This window comes from Hemitrygon akajei, chromosome 23 (genome assembly GCF_048418815.1).
Source record: "Hemitrygon akajei chromosome 23, sHemAka1.3, whole genome shotgun sequence".
NCBI lineage: Eukaryota > Metazoa > Chordata > Chondrichthyes > Myliobatiformes > Dasyatidae > Hemitrygon > Hemitrygon akajei.
Genome location: NC_133146.1, coordinates 26,871,457 through 26,895,349, shown reverse-complemented (window position 1 = coordinate 26,895,349; position 23,893 = coordinate 26,871,457). Strand labels below are relative to the sequence as shown.

Here is a 23,893-nt window from a genome sequence, read left to right as displayed (position 1 = left end):
ATTAGCCCCCTTCCAGTTCAAGTGCAAGTGGTCTCTTCTGTACAGGTCCCACCTACACTGGAAAAGAGCCCAATGATGCAAAAATGTGACATCCTCCCTCCTTAACTAGCTCTTTAGTCATGTGTTTAACTGTATAATCTTCCTACTTCTGGTCTCACCAGCATGTGGCAAGGGTAGCAGTCCTGAGATCACAGCTTAGCACCTAACTCCCTGGACTCACTTTGCAGAACTTCGTCACTCTTCGTACCTATGTCCCACGTGGATCATGACCTCTGGGTGCTCCCCCTCCCACTTAAGAATGCTGAGGGCTCGATCCAAGGTGTCCTGGACCCTGGCACCCAGGAGGCAACATAACATCTGGGAATCTCATTCTCCAGGAGCCTCCTTTATATTCCTCTAAGAAATCCCCTATTATGACAGCTCACCTCTTCTCCCCCCTTCTCTCCCCTTCCCTCCTGAGTCACAGAGCCACATTCACTGCCAAAGACCTAACCACTGTGACTTTCCTTTACTAGGTCATCCCCACAATAGCATCCAAAGTGTACTTATTGAGGGGGATGGCCACAGGGGTACTCTGCATTGGTTGTTTAACCCCTTTCCCCTTCCTGACTGTCACCCAGTTTCCTGTATCCTGCACCTTGGGTGTAACTACCTCTCTATACGTCCTAGCAATCACTCCTTCAGCCTCCTGAATGATCCAGCGTTCATCATTCAGTTCCAGCTCCAATTTCTTCACATGGAGTGTTGGAATCTGTGGCTGGATGGATTTCTCACAGGTGTAGTTGTCAGGGACACTGGAGGTCTCGCTGCCCTCCCACATCCCACAAGAGGAGCATCCCCACTGTTTAAATTGTGCATATATAAAGATGGAAAACAATAAATAAATCATGGAAAAAATCTACCTACAGCTTTTTTTGTCTGCTCTCATACCTGCCTCTCCTTGCTGAAGCCTCGAAGAGCTAAAGCCTCAAATAACCACTCTAACATTGTCTGCTCTAACAATGGCCGCATTTCTTGCTCCTTACTTATTTTAATTTGCTCTTGTCAATCAATCCTGATCCTTGATTGGCCACTATTCAAAACACCAAAATGCTGCAAATCAATGCCTTATGTGCTCAACCGGCAAACCTGAGTGAGCTACATTCTCTCATGCTTCTAATCGCTGATTGCCGCTACTCAAAAAAAATGTGTACAATTACAATGTCTTTTAAACATTATTATTGTACACTCCTCTACAGCTTCCTCTGGCAGTTCATTTTATATACCCACCTCTCTAAATAAAAGTTTTCCTTCAGATCCCTTTTAAATCTTTCCCATCTCACCTTAAATCATGCAATCAGTTGTCTTCTTCCTTGTTTAAACCTATCATCTCTCTACCCTTTTCCAATGCCCCAACTTACATTCCTCTCCTTCCCGTGGCCCATTTCTTCCACTTAGCATCTTCGTGCTATCTGTCTCTGATTCACTGCCCCCCAACCCTACAAACTGCTGCTCATCTCTTCTCATCCTGCCTGGCTCTATTCCCAACTGCTTGTTGTTTCTTCCCCATCTAATGCCCACTTTTCCCCTTGACCTCTTTCTTCACTGAATATCTCTCCTATTTCTCCCTGAAACCTACCAACCTTCTCTCTCCCCAAACACTTTTCTGCCTATCCTCATCTAATGTCTATGTTGGTGCTCTTTGAAATTTGAATTGAATTGAATTGAAATTCAGTTTATTGTCATTTAGAAACCACAAATGCAATGCAGTTAAAAAATGAGACAACGTTCCTCCAGAATGATATCACAAAAGCACATGACAAAACAGACTACACCAGAAAACCCACATAACGTTTGGCAATCCCCAATCCAGAGTCTAGAGAGGCTGCTGCGTATTAATATCACACTACCATCTTATCGCGTTCCCCAGAAAGGAGCTCCAAATCCACCAGACAAAACAAGACTACCCAGACATACCAAGTCAAGAGACCAACTCTACCACCCAAAAAACCAAAACCTAAAGCTCCAAGACCTACACAAAACCACATAGTTACATATAGTTATAGTTAACATATAGTTACAACATTGCAGACAATACCATAATTGATAAAAAAAAACAGACCATGGGCACAGTAAAAAATAGTCCAAAGATGTTAAAGGACTGTAAGTTCGAAAGAAACCGCCACACAGTTTTCACAAGTTCTCAGGGTCCCGATAGACTTGTCATCCCACACCGGCGGCAGAAGGGAATACCCCCGCTATGGACTTCCAAGGCGCCGTCGGACTTGCAGATGCAGCACACAATGAAAGCTCCGTCGGACCCAGTCTCGCAGACACAGCACACAGTGAAAGCGCCCCAACAGCAGCGGACTCCAAGTCCGTCGAACTTCCGAGCCTCCGACCATCCCCTCCAACACAGCCTCTCCGAGCACCGCCCTCTGCTGAGCGCATTAAGATGCCCCCGCCAACGGCCACCGGTAACGTGACCCTGAGGACTGGGGGCTCAGCAGAAACCCGGACCTCACAGCAGCAGCAGCAATGAAAAAGGCCTTCCTGGAGATTTCCGGATGTTCCTCCGTGCTCCCACATCCATTTTTCATCAGATTAGGATTGTGCACAGCACCCCGCTTAACAAATAACAGACATCAGCTCCGGAGTTGCCGCTGCAAACTGCGTTGCGCCGCCATCTTATTCGGAAGTAGAATAATTTTGTCAGCAGAATTCAGTAGAAATTTTGTCATTTACCCCTGTGTAAACCAGTCAATATTTGACTGAGCTCAGGGACCAAGATCTGGATAACTGTAAATGCAATACTGCTTTATATTTTACTTCAGATTCTTCTAAAGAAATTTAGAAAAATTTGGCTCACTTAGATTTATTCACATAATAGTTTTTTTAAATTTACCTTCGGCTAGTCTGGCTGAGGTGATAAACTAGCTTTACAAGCAAACAGCAGGAAGCAACCCAATACACCAGTTTCTATTCAATGTACTAACAGTTTAATCTGTCAGCACTACATTCCCTGTTGCTGAATTGACAAAGCTTTTCCAATCTCTAGGATCAAATTGCAGGGCTCCATAGGCTATTTACAATATCTTTTAGAATCAAATTGTGATTGTTATTTCATGAAAGCACAATTCCTCAACCAGTTTGTTGGACTTTCTTGCTCTCTCACCCAGCCCCACGCTCCTAATGCTCTGCCTTGACTTCCTCATTTTCCTGCCTGGTTTCAGACTCTCAGCTGAGATATTCTCCTTCCTTTCCTGCTGCCATTCTCACTGTGCCCCTCCCCCTCTAACTTTGTATCCCACCCCACAGCCTCAATATCACTCTTCCCACTTCCCTCTACTTTGAACCCTCACTCCTTTTCCCTCTTCTGATACCTTATCCAGCTCCAACTCCTGCCAGGTCTTCACCAACCCCCTCACATCAACCCCCATGAATCTCTCCCTCTCTGATGCTGAGCACTTTAACCTCATTGTACCCCTGCACCTGCATCTTTAAGACTTGAATGTCAAGTTGTTTATCAGTTGCATGGGCCATGGTGCCAATTTCTGTCTGATCGCTCCCCCACTGACTTTGCATGTCTCCAGCCATCCCCTTTTCTCTTAGCCATCTCCTTTTGGCCACTTATCCTCTCTTTTACTTCTTGAAGTTCAAAGTAAATTTATTATCGATGTAGATAAATGTCACCATATACAACACTGATATTCATTTTCTTGCGGGCATACTCAATATATCCAATAACTAAAGGATAAATAGCGAACCATGAGATGAAGAGACCATGGAAGTGAGTCCATAAGCTGTTGGAACATTTCAGTGATGGGGCAAACGAAGTTGGACGAAGGTATCCCCTCTGGTTCAAGAGCCTGATGGTGGAGGGGTAATAACTGTTTCTGAATTTGGTGGTGTGAGTCCTGAGGCTCCTGTACCTTCTAACTGATGACAGCAGCAAGAATAGAGCATGATTTGGATGGTTGGGATCCCTGATGATGGAACAAGGTATATTTAGAAGTATTGTATATACCTGCAGAACATTGCCATGATTCCGCAGTGGCATCTCATGTATCTTCACTTATTACACTCCAGCCTCCCTCTTTCTTCAGCTCCCCCTACCCCCATTGCTCTTTCTTGATTTTTCCTTTTGACTGTTTCCACCTACCACCCTAGCCTCTGTTTCCCAACTCCACTACTGCCCCACCTGATTCCATCATCCCTTACTCCACCTAAGTCTACTTATGGCCTATCAGCTCCTGCCTCATTCAGATTTCAAGATTGTTTAATGTTGTTTCCAGTACACGTGTAAAGAAGAACAAAATAAAGGTTACTCTGGATCATATGCAGCACAAAAAAAAACACACAAAAAGATAAGAAACACAACAATAAAAAAAAGACATTTGTTTACAAAGATTGATAAAGTGATGCTAGGCACAAGAGTGTCTGTACATACAGTGACCCTGACAGGAAATAATAAAGTAGTGGTAATGTGGGATGGGGGTGTAGATGGGTGGGTTAGTTGGTGGAGGTGTTGATCAGCCTTACTGCTTGGGAAAAGTAACTTTTTGAATCTGGTGGTCCTGGTGTAGATGCTACATAGCCTCCTTCCTGATGGGAGAGGGACAAACAGTCCATGAGCAGAGTGGGTGGGATCCTTCATGATGTTTCTGGCTCTTTTTGTATCTATGCCCTTGGCGGGCAGGTGATGTGTTGGGCAGTTTTGACTATCCATTGTAGAGCCTTCCTCTTGGCTACAGTATAGTTTCCATACCATGCAGTGTTACAGCAGGTTAGGGTGCTCTCTACTGTGCATCTGTAGAAAGACATGAGTATAGATGTGCATGGTCTAGCTGTCTTCAGCCTCCTCAGAAAGTAGAGGTGTTGGTGTGTGTTCCTGATTATATAGGATATTATCTGGGGCCATGAGAGGCTGTGCAAAATGGGCACTGTCAGGAGTTTGAAACAATTTCCATGGTTCTGCTGCTTACGTAAAGAGGGGTATGAGCGGTGCGAGTACTCCTGAAGTTGATAACCATCTTCTTTATCTTGCAACATTGAGCAAGAGGTTATCTGTGTGGCACCAAGCCTCAAGCTCTTCCACCTTCTTTCTGTAGACCATCTCATCGTTGTTGGTGATGAGCCCCACCATTATTGTTTCATCAGCAAACTTGACAATGTAATTACTCTGCTCATACATGATTGGTCATGCAGTCATGTGTGAGCAGAGTTGTAGGGCAATGGGCTCAGCATACAACCCTGGATGGCACCTGTGTGAGGATGATGGAGAGGGAGGAACAATTGTGCATCCTGACTGTCTGATGAGGGCTATTGGTTAGAAAATCCAACACCCAGTTGTACTATAGTGTATTTAGTCAGAGGAGTTGGAATTTGTTCACCAAGGTCTGAGAGACAATGCTGTTGAGTGTCAAACTGGAATCCAGAAACATCCTCTCCCCAATAGAGCTTCAATCCTGATGCAGTGGTTCAAACTGAGACATAAGTTATTCCTTTCTCTCCACAGATGCTGCCTCTGACCCACTGAATTCCTCTAACAGTTTGTTTTTTTATATATCTGAGGCCAGCAGGTTGTTTGAAATTAGGTCTTGATTTACATCGTACCTTTCAGAATATTTCAAAGTATTTAAGAAAGAAAGAGGTACATTTGATGTGCACTTAATTTATGATGAAGGGAGGAGAATATCACTCCTCTCCTTTGAACAATCTAGTGGAATTTTAAAATATGACAGTAAGGGCTCTGTGCGAAATTTAAACTCATGCAGCACACACAAAATGCTGGAGGAACTCAGCAGACCAGGCAGCATCTATGGAAAAGAGTACAGTTGACGGACTAATGGAAGGTCTTGTGAAGTCAGAACTGTGTCAAATTCATTGAACAATAAAGAAAATGATACTATTATCCTGATTTATTAGACATTTTCTGGCTTGTTTCACCTAATGGCATTTATAAATGTATCATATGTCTTTTCACCTGAAAATACACAATATGTTAGATGAACTCAAAAGGTAAGGCGGCATCCATGGAGATGAATAAATCAGGTGAAGGGTCTCAACCCAAAATGTTGACTCTTTATTCCTCTCCATTTATGCTGCCTGATGTGCCGAGTTCCTCCAACATTTTGTGTGTGTTACTCTGGATTTCCAGCATCTGCAGAATCTCGTGTGTTTATAATCTGAAACTTCCTTTTTGCTTTTTACTCCTTCTGGACTAAAATGAAGTCCAGATACTGGAATATCCCTGACTTTTGCATACTATAAAAGTATGTAGGTGTCACCTTGATTGTTGAAATAAATATTCAATTTATTAAAGTTATTTATTTTCTATCTATTAAAATTATTTACTGCAGTTAAAAAAACTTCAGTACAAAAATATGATTGGTTAGAGATCTTCGTGTATAGCTGTGCTGAAGAAGTGTAAATGTGAGACAACAAATATCTTGGTCATTGTCTCAACATTTTAAAGTTCATTGCATTGGACATCTGAGGCCTCAGTTGCAAGAAAGCAGGTATTTCGCAGATTCCTTTTCAAAAATGTGTTGCTTCCACTTTCTCTGTGGCTTCAGTCTGATGGGGTCTTTGGCCAGTATAGACGGACATTGGATCTGTGATTCACTTACTGTCTGTGTTACAGGAATACTCTAGTACTCTCTCAGATTTGAGTTCAGAGTTGTGTGATGTGAGGAAGAGGTCGACAGTTCTGTGGTGGGGGTTGGGGGAAAGATAAATTGAATTTGCAGGCAATTCTGTGGTGGTGAGATTAGGGTGGTGTAGGTCTTGAATTAGAACTTCAAAGCGATTTTGCTGGTTATGGAGGGAGAGAGAGCAATTGGCACATTTTCCCTCCCAATTGTTTGTGTGGGGGAGAAAACTATATTTTGGAACTTGACAGCACATCTGTGGTGATGAAGAAGTTGGTGGTTTGAAACATAGCATATAGATTTAATTGGGAAGGGGATGTAGTGAAGACAGGATTCAGGATTCTCATTCACCAGCATATCTCCCAAGTTAGTGCTGTAGCAGCAAAATATCACTATCCTGAAAATGCTCAGTGGTGGTACCCCTGGGAACATTGTGGTCCAAATTTCCCTTCACAGCTCCAAAGGACACACTGGATAGGGAATTATGTCTTCCCATGGAGTCTAGATGTGGATCTGGTGTTACAGGCGTGACTGATGATAGGAAGTGTCTGGTCAAATTTTCTAAGTGACACAAAGTGACCCATTAGTGGTCATCATCATGCTTCTGTCATAGAAATATCAATAATCAATAGTAGAACAATGGTGATATTGCACATTTTGCATTTCTTTGTAATTTGATTGTATAACAATGATGATAATTTATTGTTTCTCTTGGGTTTCCCCCTACCATTGGATATTATTGCTTTGTGCTTGCAGTGTTCTTACAATACATACAGCATCCACACAGGATTAACAACTCAGGAAAATCTTAATTCCTTTGAAAATTGGATTCTCCAGCAGAATTGCAAAAACTTGAAATATTTCTTTAATATCAATGTAAAAACAATAAAGAAAGCCTGCAGATAGCACAATGCCTGGAGGGATGCATGCACTTAGTAATTTAAAAAATTTGGAATACATGAAATAATTTGCACATGAATCAAAAAGTTTGCTGAGAGTAAGTTTTTATTTTGAAAAAGAGTCATCTGTCTTCAATCTGAATTGGTGCTGCTTGAAAACCTATTAACAAAACAAACAGCAATTTATTGATTTCATTGGACAATAGAACGAGTAATAAGAACATCTCAACATACAGAAGCTTCAGAGGGACTACACATTCAGTATAATCTATGTCACACAAGGTCGTGAAAAAAAAATTTTTTTTTGAATTTTATTTAGTTTTATGTTATACATGGGAAGTAACCAAGGGTCTCAGCCTAAAATGTTAACTGTTCATTTCCCTCCATTTATTTACTCAACAAAGCTAAATGACAATCTCATTGTTTGCTGAGTGCACATTTGTCATGCTGCTAAATTTGGGGAAGGGATAACTTTAACAACAAGCACCATTCTCCACAGCTGTGACAAGGTGAGCATGCTCAGCTCAGAGGTGACGATTGTCTTTGCATTGTTATTGCCCCATCCAAAATCTGGAGACTGAGTCTGCTTCAAAACATGAAGTAGTTGGCATAATATGGAATTTGATTCCCTTTCCTTGTTCCAAATGTGCTCTTGAGACAGATTTTGTTCAGGATGGTTGTTCAGTAGACAATGTTTTTATGGGAATTGGGTGAGCAAGTGTATTAAACACATATAGAGATAAGTCAGATGCAGGTTGAATATTCTGAACTGTCATTGGATTATCATGTGTGTGTGGGGAGGGGGTTTTGATATGACAAGAGGATAAGGAGCCAGTTGCGCACAGCCAAGCTGGAAGTTCCAGATATGATGCATATCCTTCCTTTCAGCTGCAAGTCTATATCTTGTCTGTGCAATGACTGGTGTCAAACAAGTACATAGAAATCCACAGCTGGGTGTAACATGACAAGAGCTAAGGTCAGGAGTGGTTTTGGCTTAGTTTAGCTAGATTACTAGAAGATTGTCATGAATTTTTACCTCTGAGCAACCATATGGTTGTATTGTATCAGGACATAGCATTACAGGAGACATTGTCATGTGTGGCAAGAAAACAAGTAGAAACTCACTATTGAAACACATTTTCTTGTTTAAAAGAAGAAATCATGTTTACAAATGACAATTTGACAGTTTGATCTTTTCAAGTTCTTTATTTGTCCTTGCACAACATGGGAAAGGGTCATTAAACCCTTTGAGACTCTGGGTCTTTGAAAGAGGTATCTGATCAAATTTAATCTATCACTATTTCAGGATTCAAGTTTATTTATCAGGTAAACATTGAAACATACAATAAAATGCATTGTTTGCATTAACAACCAACTCAATTGAAGGTATGCTGGGGGTAGCCTGTATGTGTTGCCTATATTCCAGTGCTAACATAACATGCCCGTGATGCTTGGCAGAACAACACAGAACATAACAAGTAACAAACAACAAAACAAAAACAAGGCCCATTCCTCCCACCCACACATGTACACAGTCCTTTAACTCTAGTACAGGTCTCCAGCCACTGAGTTTCAACCTTCCCAGTGGACTTGCAGAGATTTGCATACTTGACTCCAGCATTAAATTTCAAACTTTTGATTTGTCTTCAGGCTTTGATCCTTGGCATTGATCCTTTTCCCTTGTTTTTCCATGTTCCCATACAATTACCTTGTGGATTCTTCCTTTTTTCATGTATTAACCCAATTCTGTTTTGAAAGTTATCCCTAAATCTCCACCACCTATTCAGGGATATAGTACATTCTGCAACAGAACATGCTTTGTTTATAAACAAAATCTCCTCATTTCACCTGGTGTAGTTGACACCATAAATCTGTATCCTCTGATTAGTAACTCTTCTGGCTTTATCATTCTACTACATCTCCATGGTCTTTTCAGCCTTTTGGATACACTTTTCTAGCTAAAGCTTATAAAGATTAAGCATTATTTTCTTCTTTTTCACTCAGTTATCCTGACTATAAAACAGAATAGTTTCAAAATATACTTTGTCACTTATTTACAACTTAAGTGTAATGGCAGAGTAATGGAAATAGTAGGTGCATGTGCCGTGTCACATTCTGATTCACCCACAACCAACAATCATGATCCCAAAGCCCTCAACCAGGAATCAGCTGAGAAGAAAAATCATAGTTTGGTTTAATAATTGCAGAACTCAAGCTAGATATCACTTATTGTCCTATTTCCTCTCTCCACTATTCTACTCCTCTGGGAAGTATCCCTCATTTACCCCAAATCTTTTTTTACCCTTGATCCTCCTCCACTCTCCTCACAAATATGACTCTTCTTCATTCTTTTTCTATTCTCCTATTCCTTCTGCCCTCCTCCTTCCTTTCAACATAATTTAGTACGGTACCCTAATATAATCTCATCTCATTACTTGACTTTATTTCGGATAGTTTTAATATTTGTTCATTTAATCAACCATTTCTTGAGTATTCATCCAAGGTTCCTTTACCATGTATATAAAAATATTAGGAAAAGTATCCTGGGAATATTCTAAAGAAAATATACGTACACTCAGTGACCACTTTATTAGGTGCAAGAGGACTGAGTGTATGTTCTTGGTCTTCTGCTGCTGTCACCCATCCACTAAGGTTCAACGTGTTGTGCTTTCAGAGATGCTCTTCTGCACACCACTGTTTTAACACATGGTTGTTTGAGTTACTGTCCCATTCCTGTCAGCTTGAACCAGTGTGGTCTTTCGTCTTTGAACCCTTTCATTACCAAGGTGCTTTCACCCACAGAACTGCTGCTCACTTTGTTTTTTCATTTGTGTTTTGTACCATTCTCTGTAAACTCTAGAGACTGTTGTGCACAAAAATCCCAGGAGATCAGCAGTTTCTGAGATACTCAAATTTCCCTGTTTGGTATCAACAGTTATTCCATGGTTAAAGTCCTTTATATCACATTTCATCCTCATTGTAATGCTTAGTCTGATTGACAACTGAACCTTTTGAAAATGCTTTTATGCAATGAATTGATGCCATTTGATTGGTTGATTAGATATTTACATTAATGAGCAGATGTACAGGTGTATCAAGTAAAGTGGCCACTGAATGCATTTTACACTTTTACACGTTTGCAATAAAAAGTTCTTCCTCCTCTGCAGCCCTTATGTGAATTAAATAACTTTCACTAATTTTCCCTTTAATTGACTGATCTTGTCTAATAAACTGTACAGTTCAGTTTTCCTCTTAGTGAAATTTGCAATGGAGAGTGCACATTTTTAATTGACAACTGTAAAATATTATCTTGATAAACATTGAAATACTTAAGTTAGGAAATGTATTTTCATTAATGTTAATCACTTTTATCTCAGTTGTACAGCACCAATTAAAGTATCCTCCATTGCCTCACAATGATATTTACTGAAATGAAGAAGTAATGATTATATCTCTTCCATGTGTACTCATATATATATATATATATATATATATATATATATATATATATATATATAAATAAAATCATTGCACTTTGCATGTTATAAATTTATTAGTTGTAACAGGAATTTCAAAAACTACTATAATTATGACAAGAAGCAAATCTAATTCAGTTTGCACAAAATTTAATACACAACAGCAATTCAAAGAATAGGCTCCATTTGCATGGTAAGTGACTGCAATTCTGTCTATTGTCAAAGGAAGAAAACACGAACTGCCCTAATGGCTCAGTGCATCATCATGAAGTCTTTAGTTCAATGCCATGTGATTGATATTCACTGTCCAGTGCCAGGAGGTCTTCCTTTTATTTACCAAACTCAGCTGAAACTTCTAGAGATCAAAGGGTTGTTTTTGAGCAAGATAAACTTCCAACTAACAGGCAACACGAGTGAATCTGCAGATGCTGAAAATAAATAAAAAACACAAAATGCTGGCAGAACTCAGCAGGCCAGACAGCATCTATGGGAGGAGGTAATAACGATGTTTCGGGCTGAAACCCTTCATCAGGAGTGAAGTAACATGGGATGGTTGAGGGGGGAATAAGAAGTGGGGGGAGGGATAAAGTAGAGAGCTGGGAAGTGATAGGCTGGAGGGAAATGGGCTAGGGGGAAGGTGGAGAATTATGGGAAATAAAAGAGAAAGAAAGGTAGGGCTGGGGGGAGAGATTATAGTGAGGAGGGAAAAGAGAGAGAAAGAGAACCAGACTAAAATAATAGATAGGGATGGGGGTAAGGGTGGGGGGCAGGGGTATCAACAGAGGTCAGTGAGTTGGATGTTCATGCCGGCAGGAAGGAGGCTACCTAGGCGGGAGATAAGGTATTGCTCCATCGACCTGTATGTGGCCTCATCTTGATGGTAGAGGAGGCCATGGACAGACATGTCAGAGTGGGAGTGGTCTGTGGAATTGAAGTGTGTGGCCACAGGGAGATCCCGCCATTGCTGGAGGACCAAGCGTAGCATAGCTAGGACCCATGCGGGTGCCCATGGCTACACCTTCAGTTTGGAAAACTAGTTCACAAACCTGCCTGTCCAGGCAGACCCATTGTCTCTGCTTGCTCCTGCCCCACTGAACTCATTTCTGCCTATCTCAACTCTGTTTTATCTCCCCTTGTTCAATCCCTTCCCACCTATGTCCATGAAACTTCCCATGCTTTACATCTCTTCAAAGATTTCAAGTTCCCTGGGCTCCACCACCTCATTTTCACCATGGGCGTCCAGTCCCTATATACTTCTATCCCCCACCAGGAAGGTCTCCAAGCTCTCCGTTTCTTTCTGGATTCCAGACCCAGCCAGTCACCTTCTACCACCACTCTTCTCCGCCTCGCGGAATTAGTCCTCACCCTTAACAATTTCTCCTTTGGCTCCTCCCACTTCCTCCAAACTAAAGGTGTAGCCATGGGCACCCGCATGGGTCCTAGCTATGCCTGCCTTTTTGTCGGCCATGTGGAACAATCTATGTTCCAAGCCTACACCGGTATCTGTCCTCCTCTTTTCTTGTGTTATATCGATGACTGCATCGGTGCTGCTTCCTGCACGAGCTGAGCTCGTCGACTTCATTAACTTCGCCTCCAACTTTCACCCCACCCTCAAATTCACCTGGTCTATTTCCGACACCTCCCTCCCCTTTCTAGATCTTTCTGTGTCTATCTCTGGAGACGGCCTATCCACTGACGTCTACTACAAACCTACTAACTCCCACAGCTACCTAGACTATTCCTTCTCCCACCCTATCTCCTGCAAAAATGCTATCCCTTTCTCTCAATTCCTCTGCCTCTGCCGCATCTGCTCTCAGGATGAGGCCTTTCACTCTAGGACAAAGGAGATGTCTTCCTCTTTTAAAGAAAGGGGCTTCCTTTCGTCCACTATCAACTCTGCCCTCCATCGCGTCTCCTGTATTTCACGCACCTCTGCCCTCACCCCATCCCCCCGCCAGCCCACCAGGGATAGAGTCCCCCTGGTCCTCACCTATCACCCTACCAGCCTACAGATCCAACGTATGATCTTCCGTAACTTCCGCCACCTCCTGCGTGATCCCACCACCAACCACATCTTCCCCTCCCCCCCCCCACTCTCGGCTTTCTGCAGGGATCGCTCCCTACGCGACTCCCTTGTCCATTCATCCCCCCCCCCCATCCCTCCCCACGGACCTCCCATCGGGCACTCATCCCTGAAAACGGAAGAAATGCTACACCTAACCCCACACTTCTTCCCTCACCACCATCCCAGGCCCTAGACAGTCCTTTCAGGTGAGGCACCACTTCACCTGCGAGTCAGCTGGGGTGATATACTGTATCCGGTGCTCCCGATGTGGCCATTTATACATTGGGGAGACCCGCCGCAGACTGGGAGACCGTTTCGCCGAACACCGGCGCTTGGTCCTCCAGCAGTGGCGGGATCTCCCTGTGGCCACACACTTCAATTCCACAGACCACTCCCACTCTGACATGTCTGTCCATGGCCTCCTCTACCGTCAAGATGAGGCCACATGCAGGTTGATGAAGCAATACCTTATCTCCTGCCTAGGTAGCCTCCTTCCTGCCGGCATGAACATCCAACTCACTGACCTCCGTTGATACCCCTGCCCCCCACCCTTACCCCCAACCCTATCTATTATTTTAGTCTGGTTCTCTTTCTCTCTCTTTTCCCCCCTCACTATAATCTCTCCCCCCAGCCCTACCTTTCTTTCTCTTTTATTTCCCATAATTCTCCACCTTCCCCCTAGCCCATTTCCCTCCAGCCTATCACTTCCCAGCTCTCTACTTTATCCCTCCCCCCACTTCTTATCCCCCCTCAACCATCCCATGTTACTTCACTCCTGATGAAGGGTTTCAGCCCGAAATGTCGTTATTACCTCCTCCCATAGATGCTGTCTGGCCTGCTGAGTTCTGCCAGCATTTTGTGTTTTTTATAAACTTCCAACTAATATCCTTTGTTCAGTTTCTTCTCAAAAACAGAAGCCAGTTTTCAGTTCTTAATGTAAATGGTAAACAATAATTAGTCTGAAGTTAAAAGGACAGCTTTGCAGACAAATATACTGTAGCACCCAGGATGCCTGGTCACAGCACCTGGACTAATTTCTCAAAACTTGCATTGTAAAACAATGGGATTATTTCATTGGGCTTGTTTCAAACCAGACAGTTTAGCTAAGTTATTTAGTTTAAGGAAGCTTGCAGACCAGATTGATATTATCACTTGGCATATCAAAGAGCCGATCTCTTAATAGCATCGGACAACAACCTTTTTGTTTCAAAAATATTGCTTCCTCACAATTATTTTGTGCCTGTGACAGAGCTTTTGAAGCTGAACACAAATATAATTCCATTCTACTTGTATCACATAGATATTTTGAGAAACAAGAAATTAATTTTAATTGCATATGATGCATTTAAATTGCATGATAGTGCTGACACTTTGCAACGGTTCAACTCAGCTAAAGATGTTTTGTTGATGATTTTCATTTGTATTCGGTGTTTTTGAGACTTCGCGCTGATGTGTCCAACAATAATCAGCCAGCTTTGATGGACTCCAGTTGCTCTGATGCCGTTTCTCCATGACCACAATGTTCTGGTGAAACCTTTCAATATTCTCGTCACTGATAGCGCCAAGATTTTCAGTGAAGAAGTATTAATGGGAATGAATGTTGCACTTCATGGTTTAGTATGCTTGTAGCATGTCGTCAACCAGCTCAGTAGTTTGGTACTCTGAAGTTGCCAATAAAATTTTCAGCAGCATTCTTGACTGACGTCTGTGTAATTTTTGGCATTGGTTATTCTGACTTAAAGTATGAATTGAATTAACAAATATAGGTAATTTCAGAAAAAATGGTGCGTGATGAGGAAATTTCATGTTGATTTTGTCACAAACAAGAGAAAATCTGCAGATGCTAGAAATCCAAGCAACACACACAAAATAGTGGAGGAACTCAGCAGGCCAGGCAGCATCTATGGAAAAAAGTCCAGTTGACGTTTCAGGAGAAAACCCTTCGGCAGCACTGGAGACTCTCCATAAGTGCTGTCTGGCCTGCTTAGTTCCTCCAGCATTTTGTGTACGTTGCATGGTGATTTTCATGATCAGCAGCCCAAAAGTATTCAAGAAGCAAAATCTTTGTTGTCCTGTGTAGTTGGAAGGTGTTTTCTCAGAGTTAGCTACATGGCGTTAATTGCAGGAGTCTGGGAACTCTGTCTCCAGGTGCTTTTTTAGACCATTTGTGTAAAAAGGTATCTGGAAAATTATTATAAGCATGTACTGATAATTATATATAAAATATAATTACAGAGGCATGAGAGAGGAGCTGGGCAAAATTCCTGGAAAGGAACAGTACCAAGGAAGAGTAGCAATGGCTGGAATTTCTGGGAGCAATGTAGGATATGTATGTCCCAAAGATGAAGAAATGTTCTAAAGGCAGGATAACACAACTGTGCTGACAAGCGAAGTCAAAGCCAACATAAAAGCCAAAAACTGAGCAAAAATTAGTGGGAAGTTAGAGGATTGGAAAGCTTTTAAAAACCAACAGAAGTCAACTAAAAAGCTATAAAGATGGAGTAGATGGAATACAAAGGTAAGCTAGCCAATAATATTAAAGAGGATACCAGAGGTTTCTTCAGATATATAAAGTATAAAAGAGAAGTGAGAGTATATATCAGACTACTGGAAAACGATGCAGGAGAGATAGTAATGGGGGAATAAGGAAATGGCAGATGAACTAAATAAGTATTTTGCTTCAAACTTCACTATGGAAGATACTAGCAGTATGCTAGAAGTTCGAGTGTGTCAGGTGGCAGAAGTGTGTGAAGTTGCCATTACTAGGGAGAAGGTTTTCTGGTAACTGAAAGGTCTGAAGGTAGATAGGTTACCTAGACCAGATGGTATACACCCCAGGATTCTGAAAGAGATGGCTGGAGAGACTGTGGAGGCATTAGTAATGATATTTCAAGAATCAATTGATCCTGGCGAAATGAAAAATTACAAATCTCATTCCACTCATCAAGATGGGAGAGAGGCAGAAGAAAATATTATATGCCAGTTAGTCTGACCTTGGTGGGTGGTAAGATGTTGGAATCAATTGTTAATGATTGGTTTTGTGGCACTGCACTTGGAGCCATATGATAAAATGGTTTCCTAAAGGGAAAATCTTGCCTGACAAATCTGTTGGAGTTCTTTATAGAAATAAGAAGGATAGACAAAGGAGAATCAGTGGATGTTACGTGCTTGGATTTTGAGAAGGCCTTTGATAAGGTGTCACACAAAAACTTGCTTAACAAGAGCCCATGGTGTTATAGGAAAGATACTAGTATGGATAGACCATTGATTGGCAGGAGGCAAAGAGGGGGAATAAAGAGAGCCTTTTCTAGTTGGCTGCCAGTGACTAGTTGTGTTCCACAAGGGTCTGTGTTGAGACCCTTTCTTTTTATGTTATATGTCAATGATTTGGATGATGGAATTGATGGCTTTGTGGCCAAGTTTGTAGATGATACAAAGGTAGGTGGAGGGGCAGGTAGTTTTGAGGAAGTAGAAAGGCTACAGAAGGACTTAGACAGATTATGAGAATGGGCAAAGAAGTGGCAGATGAATACAGTGTTGGGGAGTGTATGGTCATGCATTTTGGTAGAAGAAATAAAAGTGTAGACTATTTTCTAAATGGAGAGAAAATTCAAAAATCTTGAATGTAAAGAGACTTGGGAGTCATTGTGCAGGATTCTTTAAAGGTTAATTTGCAGATGGAGTCAATGGTGAGGAAGGCAAAAGTGATGTTAGCATTCATTTCGAGAGGGCTAGAATATAAAACTAAGGATATAATGGCTTTATAAGGCACTGTTGAGGCCTCACTTGGAGTTAGTGAGCAGTTTTCGGCCGATTATCTAATGAAGGATGTGCTGACATTGGAGAGAGTTCAAAGAAGTTCACGAAAATGATTTGGGATTAAAAGAAGTATTTCATTGCTTGGGGCCTCTGCTCACTGGAATTCAGAAGAATGAGGGGTCACCTTATTGAAATCTATTGAATGCTGAAAGACCCCAAAAGAGTAGATGTGGAGAGGATGCTTCCTGTGGTGGGAGAGTCCAAGACCAGAGGACACAGCCTCAGAATAAAGGGACATCCTTTTAGAGCAGAATTGAGGAAGAATTTCTTCAGCCAGAGTGTTGTGAGGCCGTGGAATTCATTGCCAAGTTGGCTGTGGAGGACTAGCCATTGGGTATATTTAAGGCAGAATATGATGGAGCATGAAGGGATACACGGAGAAGGCAGGAGATTGCGGCAGAGAAGGTAAATGGATCAGCCATGATGAAATGGCAGAGCAAACTCAATGGACCAAATCGTCTAATTCTGCGCCTATGTCTTAAGGTCTTATGGTGTGAAGTCATTCCAGTGGCAAAAAAAACCCAAAGTGAATGTAGAGAGCAGTCAGGTTCGGGAACATCAAGAAGGATGACAGAAAGATGGGGGACTAGAATCTATTCCTCTGCTTTTGATTTCTGCAATGAACCATTCATTCATCTGTGACTCAATGGAATTTTTTTAGCTTATAGGAATTGTATCCGTGATTTGGAAATCATTTGTAATTTGGAAATCTTATATAAGATAGAAAACCAATATGAGTTTTAAATGTGTTTTAAGAGTTTTGTCTGGATGTAAAGTTCAAAAGTTTAAAGTAAATTTATTATCAAAATATATGTCACAATATACAGCCTCAGTTTCATTTTCTTGCAGGCATTCTCAATAAATCTTTAGAATAGTAATCAGTACAGAATCAGTGAAAGTCTGCACCAACTTGGGCGATCAATCAACAAACTGTGCAAATACAAAAAGAAATAAATAATAATAAATAAGTAAGCATAAATGTTGAGAACACAAGATGAAGAGTCCTTGAACGTGAGTCCATTGGTTGTGGGAACATTTCAATGATGGGACAAGTGAAGTTGAGTAAAGTTATCCCCTATGGTTCAAATGCCTGATGGTTAAGGGGTCATCACTGTTCCTGAACCTCATATGTGAGTCATGAGGCTCCTGTACTTCCTGATGTCAGCAGCAAGGAAAGAGCATATCTTAGGTGACAGGGGTTCCTGATATGGATAATGCTTTCTTGCAACAGTGTTTCATATAGATATACTCAAAGATAGGGAGGGCTTTACCCATGATGGACTGGGCCATATATCCTCCATTTTTTGTAGGATTTTCTGTTCAAATGCATTGATGTTTCTATGCCAGCTATGATGCAGCCAGCCAATATACTATCTCCACCACACATCTATAGAAGTTTGTCAAAGTTTTAGCTGTCATGCCGAATCTTCACAGACTCTTGAAGAGTGTGTCACTAAATGTAAATGAACTGTGTTTAGACTACTTTGTTAGCTGGTGAGGTACCCATAACTATCTATAACTGGGTTGGGCTTAAGATCATTGTTGGAGTTTAGAACTTCACAGTCAGCAAACCTAATACTATCACAGCCACACCAGCATTAACTGTGTAGAAGGTTCTACATTAAACCTGATGAGTTTTATATGGCAGTGAAATCATCATAGTTATGAACTGATAAGAATTTTATTGTGATGAAAAGAATTATGAACTTAAATTGCATTATCTCTGTATTACAGTCAGATAATTTGTTGATTTGCTGTAGAGTTACATATAGGCACATTTTTCATGAAACAAAGGCTAAGAGAGAATTTCTACAAATAAAACTTAATGAACATGAAATGAACATCTGACGTTGACTTCATATATAGCACCAATAAATCCACATTATAGTGAATCATTGTGATTTACTGTAAGTTATGTTTCTGTTTATTAAATAGATTGAAGAGGTCACTGTGAAGGAAAGAGAAAACCCACTGGCCTGGAAATTTATCTCCTTTTCCGAGATGTCTGAACTTGTACTATTAAAAGTGGATTTCGTTGAGAAGTAAGTAGTAAGACCACTTTAAACTCTTCAAAAACATGTTAAATTATATCTTCTCTTTGTAAGTGCTACTTAAAGAATAATTGTTTTGGATGGTTTGGAAATGTTCAGGAAAGTTTGGGAATGGAATATTTAGGGTAGTGCTGTATAGCCAGCAAGGACTACAGAATGGAGATTCCCAATTATCAGTGTTTGGATGGCCATTTTCATTCTTCAGTTCTTTGCAGATACCATGTTGGTGCAGAGGAACTATTTGCATGTATAGTGATGTTATGTGGTGTATAATATTAGATTAACTTCACATGCACAAGAATCTACCACTAAAATACAGCATAAAGATCGCAAGGAATATAAAACTTAGAGAAGTTGACTTTGAGTCACTTGCTATTTTTAGACCATAAGACATAGGAGCAGAATTAGATCATTTGGCGCATCGAGTCCACTCCGCCATTCAGTCATGGCTGATCCTTTTTTCCCCACCTCAGCCCCACTCCCAGGCCTTCTCCCGTAACCTTTGATACCATGTCCAATCAAGTTCTACCTATACCTATCAAGTTCTGCCTTAAATACACCCAATGACCTGGCCTCCACAGCTGCCTGTGGAAATAAATTCCACAAATTCACCACCCCCAGCTAAAGAAATGTCTCCGCATCTATTTTAAATGGACATCCCTCTATACTAAGGTTGTGGCCTCTTGTCCTAGACTCCCCCACCATGGAAAACACCCTTTCCACATCTACTTTGTCTAGGCTTTTCAACATTCAAAATGTTTCAATGAGATTTCCCCTCATCCTGAGTTCTAGCAAGTACAGACCCAGAGCTATCAAACGTTCCTCATATGATTACCCTTTCATTCCTGGAATCATCCTTGTGAATCTCCTCTGAACCCTCTCCAATACCGGCATATCTTTTCTTAGATGAGGAGCTCAAAACCGTTCACAATACTCAAGGCAAGGCCTTGCCCATGCTTTATAAAGCCTCAGCATCACATCCCTGCTCTTGTATTCTAGACCTCTTGAAGTGAATGCTACCATAGCATTTGTCTTCCGCACCACTGACTCTACCTGCAAGTTAGGGTGTTTTGCACTAGGACTCCCAAGTCCCTTTGCATGTCAGATTTTTGGATTTTCTCTCCATTTAGAAAGAGGTCTGCACATTTATTTCTACTACCAAAGTGCATGACCATGCATTTTTCAACATTGTATTTCATTTGCCACTCTCTTGCCCATTCTCCTAATCTGTTAAGTCCTTCTGCAGCCAACCTGTTTCCTCAACACTACCTGCTCCTACACCAGTCTTCGTATCATCTGCAAACTTGGAAACAAAGCCATCTATTCCATCATCTAAATCATTGATATACAGTATAAAAAGAAGTGGTCCCAACACCGACCCATGCAGATCACCACTAGTCACTGGTAGCCAAACAGAAGAGGATTCTTTTATTCCCACGCACTGCCACCTACCAATCAGCCAGTGCTCTAACCATGTCAGTAATTTTCATGTAATCCCATGGGCTGTTAAGTTGGTAAGCAGCCTAATGTGTGGGACCTCATCAAAGACCTTCTGAAAGGTGAAATTTACAACATCCACTACAACCCCTTAATTTATCCTATGTGTAATCTCCTCAAAGAATTCCAACAGGTTTGCTAGGCAAGATTTTTCATTAAGGAAACCATGCTAACCTTATCCTACCTTGTTCTGTGTCACCAAGTACTTCATAACCTCATCCTTAACAATTGACTCCAACATCTTCCCAAACACTGAGGTCAGGTTAACTGGTCTATAATTTCCTTTTTGTTGCCTTCGTCCTTTCTTAAAGAGTGGAGTGACATTTGCAATTTTCCAGTCCTCTGGTGCTATGTCAGAGTCCAATGATATTTGAAAGATCATTACTAATTCCTCCACAATCTGTAACACTACATCTATCAGAATCCCAGAGTGCAGTTCATCTGGTCCAAGTGCGTAGGTATCTTTGGGTCTTTCAGCTTTTTGAATGCCTTCTCCCTTGTAATAGTAACTGCACTCACTTCTCTTCCCTCACACCCTTCAATATCTGACATACTGCTAATGTCTTCCACAGTGAAGACTGATGTAAAATACTCATTTAATTCATCTGTCATTTCTTTGTCCCGTTATTATTCCTTCGGCCTCATTTTCTAGCAGTCCTTTATCCACTCTCATCTCTCTTTTATTTTTTGAAGTGAATTGAATTGAGTTTATTTCTTACATCTTTTACATACATGAGAAGTAAAAATCTTTATGTTATATCTCCATTTAAATATGCAATGTGCAATTTATAGTCATTTACATAAAAGCTTTTACAATCCACTTTGATATTGTTTGCTAGCTGGCTTTCACTCCTAATGATTCTTTTAGTTGCTCTCTGTAGGATTTTAAAGGCTTCCTAATCCTGTCTTCCCACTTATTTTTGCTTTGCTTTATATTAGCTTTGCCCTCTCTTTTGCTTTATATTAGCTTTGACATCCCTTGTCAGCCACAATTGTACTATTTTGCCATTTGAGTATTTCTTCATTTTTGTAATACAGCTATCCTACACCTTCCTCATTTTCCCCAGAATCTTGCACCACTGCTGCTCTGCTGTCATCCCTGCCAGCATCTCCTTCGAACTTACTTTGGCCAACTCCTCTTTCATACCACTGTAACTTCCTTTACTCCACTGAAATATTGCTATGTCAGATTTTACTTTCTCCCTATCAAATTTCAAGTTAAACTCAATCATGTCGTGATCACTGCCTCCTAAGGGTTCTTTTACCTTAAGCTCCCTAATCACCCCCAGTTCATTACATAACACCCAATCCAGTATAACTGAGCCCCTAGTAGGTTCAATGACAAACTGCTCTAAAAAGCCATCTCATAGGCATTCAACAAATTCACTCTTTTGAGATCCATTTCCTGCCAATCGAACTGGATGTTGAAATCTCCCATAACTATCATAACATTGCCCTTTCGACACAGCTTTTCTATTTCCTGTTGCAATCTATGGACCACATCCCAGCTACTGTTGGGAGGCCTGTATATAACTGCCATCAGCGTCCTTTTACCCTTGCAGTTTCTTAACTCTTCAGTTCCTATATCACATCTTTCTACTGATTTGATGCCGTTCTTTACCAGCAGAACCACATCACCCCATCTGCCTACCTTCCTATCCCTTCAATACAACATGTAACCTTGAACATTCAGCTCCCAATTCCCATCCTTCAGCCATGATTAAGTGATAGCCACAACATCATACCTGACAATCTGTAAAAGTGCAACAAGATCATCCACCTTATTTCTTATACTTTGTGCATTGAGATGTAACACTTTGAGTACTGTATTTGCTGCCGTTTTTGATACTGCATTCCTAATGCACTGATACTCACCTTGCTGGCTGCAGTTATGCCCTATCATCTGCCTATCCTTCCTGACAGTTTGACTGCATGCTATCTTTGCTTTTTTTACCATGCGTTGTATCCTGAATCCCTTCACCCAGGTTCCCACTCCCCTGCCAAATTAGCTTAAACCCTCTCCCAGCTCTAACAAACCTGCCCACGAGAATATTGGTTCCCCTCAGGCTCAGGTGCAACCCGTCACTTTTGAACTGGTCATACCTCCCTAAGAAGAGATCCCAATGATCAAAGAACCTGAAACTCTGACCCTTGCACCTGCTTCTCAGCCATGCATTAATTTGCCAAATCATTCTGTTTCTACCCTCACTGGCACATGAAATTACTACCTGGGAAGTCCTGCTTCTCAGTTTTTTACCTAGCTCTCTCAGTTCTCTTTTCATGACCTCTTTGTTTTCCTTCCTATGTCATTGGTACTAATATGTACCAAGACATCTGTCTGGCTGCTCTCACTCCCTCTCTGAAATGTTGCGGACACGATCTGAGACGTCCCTGACCCTGGCACCTGGGAGGCAATATACCATTTGGGTGTCCCATTCATGTCCACAGAATCTCCTGTCTGGTCCCCTGACTAATGAGTCACTTCTGGACACTTTAGAGTTTGTTCAGTGGCTTACACAAACTTATAAGTTAGGCTGTTTTGGTTCATGTGGTAACACATTTGCAGTAAATGTTTAAAGCATGATTGTTAACCCAAACATTTGATTTGAAAAGTGGATGCAGGAGTGCCTTTATGTAATCAATGTTAATCAATCTATCGTTATGTTCCCATAATCAATGGAATATGTTTAGTGGTCTTTGTTAATGGAGAACAATGTTTTCAATGGTCTAGGTGAAAAGGGACACTATTTTCCATTTAGGCAAAGACCTGTGTTGGTTGTCCGTTGATTTCAACGACGACAATTGTATTTGTGCAGCACATCTGATGTGTTAGTGGAGGTGACTTAAGAGGCCAATTCTTGAACAACATAGACATTAACAGTGGGAAAAGGGAGTTATCCTGATACTATAGACACTGCTGTTGCTGCTGCTTTCTTCTTCTTCTGGGTGTTCTCCAGGTCTGCATGTCACCTATCTTCTAAGTTGCTATGAGCAAGTTTACCCAAGGTGCGCTATTGTGCTGGTTTAGCACGTGGTCACAGGTGGCCCAAAACTTCACATTGATTTCTTTATCCGTCACAGGAAACGGCACTGCCGAGGTATTTAAATTCAGTGTTATGCCTTTGATGGTGATGGAAAGCAGCACAGCCTCGGTTCCAGGAGCTGGCTGTGAAATAAGGCCTCTGTTTTGTCCAGACTGATGGCCTCACCATCAGACTGGACAAAGCCATCTCACCATCAGGCCAAGGTCTGTGAGGTGAGATAAAATGATAACTTTGTTGAGAACCTTGTTTAAATGAAAGATGGAATGAAATGGACGGTAGAAGCAGATGATTCCATGAATGAGTGCAGCTTAGATTCACTAGAATTACAGAATATGATATCGGGGACAAGTTTGGAAAACTGGGCTACATTTATTGCGTGGTAAAAGTTTGAGAAAGAACAATAGAAAGTG

At 41.3% G+C, this 23,893-nt stretch overlaps 1 protein-coding gene across 5 annotated transcripts in view; it reads left to right on the top strand.

The window, feature by feature from the left end:
* Positions 1–23,893, top strand: part of cabcoco1 (ciliary associated calcium binding coiled-coil 1) — a 112,429-nt gene that overhangs the window by 6,715 nt on the left and 81,821 nt on the right. For all 5 annotated transcript variants that reach the window (XM_073027248.1, XM_073027246.1, XM_073027245.1 and 2 more), the window contains exon 2: positions 18,827–18,933. In XM_073027248.1, coding sequence (XP_072883349.1) covers positions 18,827–18,933 — 107 coding nt within the window. The remainder of the gene's footprint in view (positions 1–18,826; positions 18,934–23,893) is intronic.